Source organism: Plecotus auritus (genome assembly GCF_963455305.1).
Source record: "Plecotus auritus genome assembly, chromosome: 3".
Lineage (NCBI taxonomy): Eukaryota > Metazoa > Chordata > Mammalia > Chiroptera > Vespertilionidae > Plecotus > Plecotus auritus.
This window is the reverse complement of record NC_137772.1, coordinates 122,638,806-122,650,812: the sequence shown is the minus strand read 5'-3', so window position 1 is coordinate 122,650,812 and position 12,007 is coordinate 122,638,806. Positions and strand designations below refer to the sequence as shown.

Here is a 12,007-nt window from a genome sequence, read left to right as displayed (position 1 = left end):
ACCCCCCTGTTGTCTGTGACCACTGGTTAGGCTTATATTCATGCATACAAGTCCTTTGGTTGATCTCTCCCCGTTACCCCCACCCTCCCCTACCTTCCCCTCTGAGGTTTGACAGTCTGATCGATGCTTCCCTGTCTCTGGGTCTGTTTTTGTTCATCAGTTTATGTTGTTCATTATTTCCCCTAGATGAGTGAGATCATATGATACTAGAAATACACTTATAAAGCTGAAAATGAGACAAGCAATAATGGTTATGCTGAGAGGCAAATGAATCAGTCTGTAGTGAGTTTCTTTCTAGGCCAACAAAATAAAAGAAAATAAGAATTGGAACAAATGTTAGTACTTGAGGTAACAGCTTCATTTATCTTGAGGACTCATATATATGGGAAAAATCTGTTTTCTGATTTTGTTGGATAAATTAGGTGATACTGTATTCTAAGTCCCAAAAGTTAAATATTTGTCTGTCTTGACTTTTGCATTTCAATAAAGAGTAAAAATTCTTTTTCAAATTTCTAGATGTTAGTCCATAACTTTCATTATCCAGTAAAGACTTTAAGACTTGGCAGAGAAAAATGGTGACAAATGGTCATGATTTCTATTATTCTCTTCAGTGGATATTCAATGATATAGCAGTTTCAGTGGCCAGAAGAAAATTAACCTAGGGTGGTGGTTTTAAATGTCTGATCTTTCCTTTTCTCCCTCATTCCCCAGGAAGTTGGCTGGAATGTGATGACCTAAAAGGCCCATGTTGTAAAAGGTATAAGGAATTTGAAGTTCCTGCTTCAGAGATACATATTGTTATTTGGGAAAGAAAACCAGCCCAAATGACAGATAAAGCATCTGCCTGTCTTTCACTTCAAAAGACTAATGATCAACATGCTTTCAGTGATGAGAAACAGCCACCTCCAGCATTGCATTTTATGGGTGATGCTTCCTCAGCTGAAATACCTTCAGGAACGTACTCCCAAAATACATCAGTTACTACTAATACTCTTTCCCAGGATAAAGCTGTAGCTCATCAGCCTCATTTACTTTCAGTTCCAAAAGGTTTGATTGGCAATGATAATATACCTTTGACACTTGAAAAAGTACAGGTTAACTCTGAAGGTTTCCTATTAGAAAATACACCTGTGGCAGAAAATGGAGTAGTCATCAAAACAAATACTTTGCAACCGCAAGAGTCACTAATAGCTTCTTTAGTATCAGCTCCATGTAAGGAAAAGTTTACCCAAGACCAATTTGTAGACTTAAGCTCTCCTTCTCCGATTATAAGTACAAACATGCAATCAGTAGAGTCGAATTCAGAAAATACTGTAATTACTAACTCTGTGACTAATGTTCATGCTACTGGTCCTATACAGGGAGTAAAGTCAGTAGAAATTGAAGGTACAGTTGCCCTAGAGAAGGACGTTTCTGTCAACCATTTTCTTTCACCGAAAACTGAGAAATTAAAAACAGAACAACACATTATACCTCAGGTATCTAATTTGAAGAGAAAATTTTCTCAAACCATTGCTGAGTCATCACAGAACCCATCTCAGAGAGAAAATCTGAAGAAACCATTTATGGGAAGTTGGGTTAAAGGCTTATTAAGCAAGGGTGCTTCTTTTTTGCCACCTTGTGTTTCAGCTCATAATAGAAATGCTATAACTGATTTGCAGCATTCGGTTAAGGGGGCAAGTAATTTTGGTGGCTATAAAACTAAAGGTGTGAACCAGAAGGCTCACCGGGCATCCAGGAAACCTCGTGCAAGTAAGCCTTCTCCAGTCAGTAAACCTCCACCAAGTCTTCCATCATCAGGTAGCATGGCTTCTCCACATGCTGATGTTAATACTGACCTGGAAGTTTTGAAGAAACATGAAAATGCCTCATATGGAGTTCACCTCAACCACAGATCTGGTGGAAACGAAAATGGTGTTTTTTTAGAAAACCATGAAGACTCCATTGAGGGTCAGATTCATAAACTTCGTCTAAAACTTCTTAAAAAACTTAAGGCAAAAAAGAAGAAATTAGCTGCTCTTATGTCTTCCCCCAAACATGGAAAACTTCCAAGTGAAAATTTAGAGCACGTTTCTCATTGTGGATCTCCAAATGATGGCCAGTCAATAGAAGATGTGTTAAAAGAACTGCAATATCAAATTGATATTGCTGATAATAAATCTGGAAGAACCACTGTTGCTAATGTTTCTCCATATAGTGGTCAAACTCATGAAGAAATTTTAGCAGAATTATTGTCTCCTACAACTGTTTGTACAGAACTCTCAGAAAATAGGGAGGCTGACTTTAGATATTTAGAAATGGGAGATAACCATATCCCAGCACCAGTACCTAGTGAATTAAATGGTATTCCCCCAAACACACACCTGAGACAGGACCATAATTATTGCAGCCCTACCAAGAAAAATCTGTGTCAAGTTCAGCCAGACCCACTAACAAATAATGAGTGTGATAGAACATTGAACTTGGAAAGTTCCCTGAAGAGTGATGTTTTTGATGAGTTTTTTTCCACTTCAGCATTAAATTCTTTAGCAAATGACACATTAGACTTGCCTTTTTTTGATGACTATCTGTTTGAGAGTTGTTGAATGTTTATTAACGCTTTAATATTTATTATTGTCTTAGAAAAACTTCTTATGTTCTTGAGTAGTGTTTATACACTGGCCTTGTCATGAACAAAATGTAAGCAGCTGAAGGTTTTGCCTTCAGTTCTGCCCATAAAGCTTGTAATTTGTTTTACAAATTAAAATGACCAGGAATCTGTTCTCTTTGTCAATTTCATTTTGTATTTATAAGAAAATGAGGATTTCAAAACGTTAAAAATGGAAAGTGGTATCTAGTTTCTGGCAATTTGTATAGTTTGGGTACATTGAGTTTCTACATTTCTCAGGATAAACTAGTTTATATAAACTTAAGTCACTGTATATGTATATGATTGTGTGACTGTTTTGCTAATGGTTCTGTGGTCTTGTATAAGAGTGGAATGTAAACTTCCCCCATACAACTAGTCTTCTTTTTTCTCTCCTTACAAAGGGTGGCAGAAAACCTGTTACTAGAAATTTAAGTAATGGTAGTAATCAATTAATGACCTATAATAGGAAAAAGTAATCTATTTTTGCATTGATGGGCAAAGAGTTTACGTTATCGTAAGAGTTTATGTCTTTCAAAGAGATTTTTTCTGTAACCAAAATAGGGCACCATCCAACAGTTCTGTTTTGGGAGAAAATAACTAGTGCTTACAAAGCTTGCTATGTTTCAGGTACTATTATTTATGAAACAATTCATTTAAACCTTGATACTTTTATCACATTTGACAGGTAAGGAGACAGCACAGAAAGTTGTAGAGCTAGAACTGGGAAGTGTGGTTACTACAGCAGTTGAAAGTGCTAACCTTGCCAATATAGTTTCCTCTTTTGAACCTCATTGAAAGTTGAGATGCCCAGCAGCACCACTGCTGTAGTGACTTGGTATCAGTAATTACTAAGGTTTAAGGATGGCAGTCTTGGGGTAGAATATTTTATTAGGGACCAAATATTTTATAATTGATTTGTCAAATTTACTCCCAAACCTTCCTCTCCTTTTATTTTTTAAATTACAAAAGTAATGTATGTTTATTGGAAGGGAAAATACAGAAACACCAACATTTTGGATCATCCATCTTCATACTTGGTGGTAATAACTACAAACATTTTCATATTTTTATGCATATGGACTCTAAGAAATAAAAGTGGCTATTTGTGCCTATTTGATCTATTTTTACTTAATGTTTAGTGAGCCTTTTTTTCATCTTACAGTTTTTGACAATTTTTGGATAGCCATGTAATACTACCTTTTTATTTATTTATTTTTCACCAATCTTTAGATGTTGAGGTCATTTGTAATGTTTTATTATTGTTAATTGTGCTACAGGGATTATCCTTGTTGATAAATTTTTGCACATATTCAGGTCTTATTTCCTGGGAGTGGAGTTGCTGGGTCAAAGGATATGTACTTTCAAAAAGTCTTAATAATTGCACAACTGACTTTAAAACTTTTTTAAGAACTTAAGCTACTGAAGGTTTTGCCTTTGGTTCTCCTTGAGAGTTGTTGAATGCTTGTTAACTCTTATTAGTTTAATATTTATATTTGTCTTAGAAAAACTTACTATGTTTTAGGTAGTATTTATAATACACTAGCCTTGTCAAGAACAAAATGTTCCTGAACTCTCACCAACACAAGGTAGATGGAGGAAAACTCTTAGCTGTTTTTGTTTACACTTCCATGATTACTAGCAAGATTGGATATTTTATATAACTTTATTGGCCAGTTGAGTTTCTCTGAGGAATTGCCTATCCATCCTTTACTTGTTATTGTTCATTCAAGGATTTCTAGATTTCTGCTCAGTGCTAATGCACTGTTGTAAACCTTAGAGATAAGGTAGTAAAAAAAATAATAATAATAAATTAAAAGTTTTTGCCCTTTTGGAGTTTTACCTTCTAAACAAGGAGATACTTTTATAATGTTAGGTGGTAATAGGAGATGAGTACAGTTCTTGTTTTTTGTGGTAGTTCTGTTAAATTCACCATTAATGCTAAACCATTGCTCCTAGGGGAAATAGAAGGTTAGGTTTTTGTGAGCCTCTAGTCAACATTTTGGTCAGTTGATCAACAAATATGCTTCTTATTTGTGTGTTTCTGTTTAAAGAGACCTTATGGAATACTGTGGTTCCTTCCCAAGCTGCAGATAGTACCAACCCCTATATGGACTTTTTTCCTATACATACAAACCTATGATAAAGTTTATGGCTTCTCTAGCACTTCTGAATTGCAGCATCACTGCTCTTGCACTTTGGGACCATCTATACTAATAAAGGGTAATATGTTAATTGACCAGGCCAACCAGACATCTTCCGGACGTCCGACTTCCGGACAGTTAGGGGGCAACCAGGCTGGCAGGGGCAGTTAGGGGTTGACCAGGCCGGCAGGGGGGCAGTTAGGGGGCGATCAGGCTGGTAAGCAGAGGCAGTTAGGGGCGGTCAGGCAGGCAGGCAAGGGTGAACAGTTAGGAGCCAGAGGTTCTGAATTATGAGAGGGATGTCTGACTGCTGGTTTAGGCCTCATCCTGCAGGGTTCGGCCAGATTGGAGAGGGTGCAGACCGGGCTGAGGGACACCCCCCACACACACCCCATTCACAAATTTTGTGCACCGGGCCTCTAGTTATTAAATAAAAGTTTCCTCTAACATAAACACTGTGGTACCAAAACAGTTGATCTGGTAACTGAGATGACTAAGTGACTGATGGGTGGGGAACATCTGCAGCATGGAAACACTGGACAAAGGGAGGAGTTATGTTCTGAGCAGGATGGAGTGGGATGGTGCAAGATTTCATCAAGCTACTCAACAGCATGCAATTTAAAATGTATAAACTTTTAATTCTGGAAATTTCTATTTAATAATGTTGGACCATAGGTAACCGCAGAAAGTGAAACCACAGATAAGGTGAGATGGGGGGGTCCGATATTAATGTATATGTTGTTCATTAACATTGACACAAACCCAATAGAACTGTAACTGGTGTGAACAAAGCTTGTCTAACTTTTTTTCTGTATTTTCTCTCAGGCACGTCACACCTCGCACTTAGAAACACTGGACAGCACTTTAGCACTACACTTGGGAGCCATTTTAAACAGTGGAATCACCAACAAAAAAACACAAAAAAGTGAAAAATGTGACAAAATATACTATAAAAAGAAAAGTATAAGAACTAAAAGGCAGTGTTGGCTTGTTAGACCTCAGCTAGGAACATAAGTGTTGGGCAACTCAACATTTTTCTAAACTTTAGAAAGGCAATTCACAAATATAAAATCTGCGAATAATAACATCACATAGCCTTATTGAGAAGAAAAGTAGATGGTGAATTGGGAGGACTATTTTACACTAAGTGGACTTGGAAGGATTCTTGGAGGTGGGGACTTTGAGCAGGGACTTCAATGAAGTTAAGGAGTTGCCTTTGTGACTGGGATGAAGAGAACAAAAGTCCTGAGGAGTGAGGTTACTTAGCATGAATGAGGACAGGGAAAAAGGCCAGTGTGGTTGAGCAGAGTGAGCAAGGAAAGAAAATAAGGTTGAGGAGGTTGATGGAAGCCAGATCTTGTATGGCTCTGTGGGCCATATTGAGGCTCCTCTCTGCACATGAGAATAATGGGAAGCCACTGGTGGTTTCAGGCAAGGGAGTAACATGATCTAGTCCAGCCGTGGGCAAACTACGGCCCGCGGGCCAAATCTGGCCCGTTCGGCTGTTCTATCAGGCCCATGGAGCTGAAAGAGCGGAGGGTTCTCTTGCTCTCCCCTCCGCTCCTTTACTTTGAATTTATATTAGTTCACACAAACACTCCATCCATGCTTTTGTTCCGGCCCTCCGGTCCAGTTTAAGAACCCATTGTGGCCCTCGAGTCAAAAAGTTTGCCCACCCCTGATAGTCTGAGTTTTAAAAGGATCACAGAAGTGTGGAACATGACTACAGTTGGTCAGAGTGTGGAACATGACTACAGTTGGTCTCTAGTCTCCTTAGAGATGGGGGGTGAGGGAGAGAGGGATTGATAACTGTGGAGGTGTGAGAAAGTAGTTGGATTACTCATTTGCATTTCAAAGAGCCAACAGGATGTATTGATGGTTTGGATGTGGGGTAAAAAGAGCAAACAAAGATCAATCTCAGGTTTTGGGGGGATTTTTTTTGGAGGGGGAGTACCCAAAATGTATTTTCCAACTGTCAGCATCAGTAGGTTTTCTCCATAGATCATACATTCACAAGGTATAACAGTGAGAAAGCATCCGGTGTGTCTGTCCTCTATATCTACTTCACCGTGTAAACAGGTAATAGTATTGTGTTTATTTACAATTCCAGAAGGAAAGGCACAACTTGGAAAATACATACACATTTTTTTATCATAAAGTCAGGTGTAATAACTCAGAGACTAACTTTTGATATTTCTTGTTTTTTAAATCCTCTCTTGATATTTTTCCACTGATTTTTAGAGAGAGGGAAAGACAGAAAAATAGAAGCACATCATTGGTTGCCTCCTGCACGAGCTCTGACCAGGGCCGGGGCTAGGGAGGAGCCTGCAACCGCAGTATGTGCCAGAGGTCTGTGCCCTTGATTGGGATCAAACTAGGGACCCTTCGGTTCATAGGCCTACACTCTACCCACTGAGCCAAACCAGTTAGGGCTGGATATAAGTCTTGATCTACATTTACACACAGGGGAAAAGACTCCTCCACCCAGAAATTAGGGTCTTTCCTTCTTCCTCCTTAAACCATTAGGGCAACATTTCAGCGTTTGCTTATTACATACACTTCTTTCAAAAATTAAAATAAAAAATAATCTGTATTTTATATGTGTGGGGTTTTTTGTTTTGTTTTACAAAGCAGCATAGCAACATCGTGATTGTAGGACGAGTCTGAGGTTGTGGTCACAATTGTAAACATTTGCACATAAGTAAAAAAACAAACAGGAGGAGAAGGGTTCTTAAAAACAACAACAACAACAAAAGGTCCAGTTCCAGTGGAGCCATTGGTGAAGATGGTGTTAATGACTACGGAGCTGGCCCCCAGGGAAACTGGGAGAGTAGAAATGCCTCTGCTCGGGATCACCGAGATCTGGTTGGTCTTCATGGCCAGATCACACAGTTGAGCATGATGGTGTACTGGTTCAACACCTCTGGGACCCTCTTTGTGTCCAAGTTGATGTGTTGGGTTTAGCCTGTTTGCCCCTCAACATGGTGCGAGCATAGGGGCGCCGGGAGAGCCGAGGTTATTTTCCAATCTCAGGTTTTGCTGCCTGACCAAATGGATTGTCCTATTTCCTGAAATGGAACAGACTTTGAAAGGGAAAAATTTAAAGGAAAGAATTTGACTTTGGATATGTTAAGTGTAAGATTCTTATTAGACTTCCAAATGGAGATAATTTCATAGGAAGATGGAGCTGCAACACGGGCCCAGGAGAGAAGTGGACACTGGAAATACTCTTTCAGGAATTAGGAATGCATGGATCACATTTAATTCCATGATATAGGATCGGGTCATTTAGAAGGTTAAGATAGCTCTGGGGAACAAGAGGGGCAGTAGGAAGAAACCCAGGTAAGTGGGGTGTCCTGAAAATCAAGCGAAGAAAGTTTTTTTTTGTTTTGTTTTTTTTAAAGGAGGGACTGATGCTGATCTGTCAGATGCTGCTGAGAGGTAAAGTGACATGGGGACTGGAAAGTGACCATTGGCTTTGGTAACAGGGAAGACTTTGATGACTTAGCAAGGACAGTTCAGAAGTGCTGTGAGGATAAGTGAATGGGTTCAAGAGCGAAGGGATGGTGAGAAAGTGGACTCATTCTTTTGAAGCTAGTGGACTCATTCTTTTGAAACATTTATTTGATGCCTAGTGAGGGAATGGAAGATCAAGGTTTTTTTGTTTGTATGTTTTTAAGATGAGAGATGTCACAATATGTTTATGTCTAAAATTGAATGTTCCATGGAGAGACAAAGGGATGTTGTGAATGAGAGAAGGGACAGTCGCAGGAGCAAATTTTTCCAGGGATGCGATCCACTATAAAAGAGGAGGAGGGTGTGACCTTAAGAAACTAGAAGAATTTACTCATTTTAATACTAGGTACAGGTGTTAGGAGATTTGATGATAGAGTATGAGAAAGGTCTGGTGATTATTTTCTCAGAGATATAGTGAAATTATCAGCTGAGAGTGTGAGGGGAGGAGGAGTTGAAGATTGGGGAAGAGAGGTTTGAAGTGTTAGTTTCAAGAGCTAAGTATGAGACATGCAGTAGGCTTGCTAGTTAGTTCTGACCACCAGAGGTTTATGCCATATGTTTAGTGAAGACCAACTAAGATACTTGTTTATTTTTCTCCAATCATGATTGCTGCTCATGTTCAGGACAGATGGAAAAAGAGGGAAGTTGGATTCAGCCAAAATTAAAGGTATTGTCAGATGAATGGGACAGAAAGAGAAAAAGAATTAAGGTATTATGCAAGGAAGATGATTATAGTGATGGATAAGGAGGAAAGTAGGAACATGGGACAGGTGATGGTCATTTAAAAAGTGGTGGCAGATCTCAGTGGATTGGAGGTGGGTTCAAAGACTGCTAGAGTGGGATTTAGTGGATGAAGTAAGTTGGTTTGAAAGAGGTGTACTTGAAATTGGATTTTTGGAGGCAGTGCACTTATTGTTGTTAACAAGGTATGAGTTAATGACAAAGACAGTATATGGCCATGGTTGGGGAAGAAGTCCATGAAAAGTAAGGAGATAAAAGAACCAAGAGACTAAAACCATTTCCCCTAAGAACAGGAACAAGACAGGGATGCCCACTCTCACCACTCCTGTTTGACATAGTACTGGAAGTATTAGCCATTGCAATTAGGCAAGAAGAAGAAATAAAAGGCATCCAAATTGGAAAAGAAGAAGTAAAGCTGTCCTTATTTGCAGATGACATGATATTGAACATAAAAAAACCTGAAAGACTCCATCAAAAAACTAACAGACTTAATAAATGAATTCGGCAATGTAGCAGGATACAAAATTAATGCCAAGAAATCTATGGCATTTCTATACACCAATAGTGAACTTAAAGAGAGACTAAAAAAGCAATCCCATTTACCATGACACCAAAAAAATTAAGATACCTAGGAATAAACTTAACCAAGGAGGTAAAAGACCTATATATGGAAAACTACAGGACACTGAAAAAAGAGATAGAGGAAGACGTAAACAGATGGAAGAACATACCATGTTCATGGATTGGGAGAATCAACATCATTAAAATGTCCATACTACCCAAAGCAATCTATAGATTCAATGCACTCCCCATTAAAATACCAACGGCATATTTCACAGACCTAGAACGAACCTTCAAAAAATTCATCTGGAATAAAAAGAGATCCTGAATAGCTGCAGCAATCTTGAGAAAGAAGAACAAAGTAGGTGATATCTCAATACAAGATTTCAAGCTGTACTACAAAGCCACTGTTCTCAAAACTGCCTGGTACTGGGACAAAAACAGACATATAGATCAATGGAATAGAACAGAGAACCCAGAAATCGACCCAAATCACTACACTCAATATTTGACAAAGGAGGCATGAACATACAATGGAGTCAAGACAGTCTCTTCAATAACTGGCATTGGGAAAATTGGACAGATACAGGCAAAAAAATGAAACTAGACCACCAACTTACACCATACACAAAAATAAACTCAAAATGGATCAAGGACTTAAACATACAACAAGAAACCATAAAAATACTAGAGGAATCCACAGGCAGAAAAATCTCTGACATATGCCAAAGCAATTTCTTCACTGATACTGCTCCTAGGGCAATGGAAACTAAAGAAAAAATAAACAAATGGGACTAAATCAAAATAAAAAGCTTTTGCACAGCAAAGGAGACCATCAATAAAACAACAAGAAAGCCCACTGCATGGGAGAACATATTTGCCAATGATATCAACGATAAAGGTTTAATCTCCAACATTTACAGGGAACTCATGCAGCTTAACAAAAAGAAGATAAACAACCCAATCAAAAAATGGGCAACTGATCTAAATAGACACTTTTCAAAAGAAGACAGAAGGAAGGCCAAGACATATGAAAACCTGCTCAAAGTCACTAGTCATCAGAAAGATGCAAATCAAAACACTAATGTGGTACCATCTCACACCTGTCAGAATGGCTATTATCAACAAATGAACAAATGACAAGTGCTGGTGAGGATGGGGAGAAAAAGGAACCCTCGTGCACTGCTGGTGGGAATGCAGACTGGTACAGTCACTGTGGAGAACAGTATGGAGTTTCCTCAAAAAACTAAAAATGGAACTCCCATTTGACCCAGTGATCCCACTTCTAGGAATATATCCCAAGAAACTAGAAACACAAATTAGAAAGGATATATGCACCCCTATGTTCATAGCAGCACAATTCACCATAGCTAAGATTTGGAAATAGCCTAAGTCCCCATCAGCAGATGAGTGTATTAGAAAAATGTGGTACATCTACACAATGGAATACTATGCTGCGGTAAAAAAGAAGGAGTTCTTACCATTTGCAACAACATGGATGGAGATGGAGAGCATTATGCTAAGTGAAATAAGCCAGGCAGAGAAAGATAAATATCACATGATCTCACTCATTTGTGGAATATAATGAACAACATAAACTGATGAACAAAAATAGATCCAGAGACAGAGAAACATCAATCAGAACATCAAACCTCAGGGAAGGTAGGTGAGGGTGGGGGTAAGAAGGAGAGATCAACCAAAGGACTTATATGCATGCATATAAGCCTAATCAAAGGACACAGACAACAGGGTGGTGGGGTCATGAATGGTAGGTGGGGGGTAATGGGGGAATTAGGACACATATGTAATACCTTAATTAATAAAGAAATTTTTAAAAAAAGGAACCAAGAGGCTAGGATGATGTGTGGATATACTTTATGGAAAGCAAAGTCCTCTAAATGGCAGGAGTCCTGGTGGAAAGAAATGCACAGTAATTCAGGAGCTAAAATCTTCAAGGAAAGGTAGAATACCATGAAAATGCCAGATGACAGCAAAAGGAGCAGTATGGGCAGTTCAGTCTAATGGCTTGTGTTTTAAAGACACTGGAATGTTATAATGAATATGGGGAGCTGGTTAAAATAGTATCAGGGAATCAGGAAGACAGGACTGTATGGGAAGCTGTTTCTTCAGGGGCTATTCAGATTTCACATAGCACAAGGGCAGGGAAGACACTGTTTTCACAGAAGTTGAGGACATTGGAGGTCCCTTTCACATTCCATAGGGCACTATGGAAGATGAAGGTGTGTTGAATAGGAATGGGAGAAATTAGATCTAAGGTTTTACATCCCAGGAGGTTTAGAGTTCATAGGGTGACAGTGATAAACAAGAGCGCAGGTTATAATGGGATCTTGGGAAGAGGAGATTGGAAGGTTCACTAGTTCTAATTACAGCATCCCACTCAGGATGGTGTCTGAACAAG

At 38.8% G+C, this 12,007-nt stretch overlaps 1 protein-coding gene across 8 annotated transcripts in view; it reads left to right on the top strand.

Annotated features, from left to right (window-relative positions):
- Positions 1-2,762, top strand: part of USPL1 (ubiquitin specific peptidase like 1) — a 34,724-nt gene extending 31,962 nt beyond the window's left edge. For all 8 annotated transcript variants that reach the window (XM_080658515.1, XM_080658514.1, XM_080658518.1 and 5 more), the window contains one exon: positions 712-2,762. In XM_080658515.1, the coding sequence (XP_080514641.1) occupies positions 712-2,585 (1,874 nt within the window). In that variant the 3' untranslated portion in view covers positions 2,586-2,762. The remainder of the gene's footprint in view (positions 1-711) is intronic.
- Positions 2,763-12,007: the final 9,245 nt, after the last annotated feature.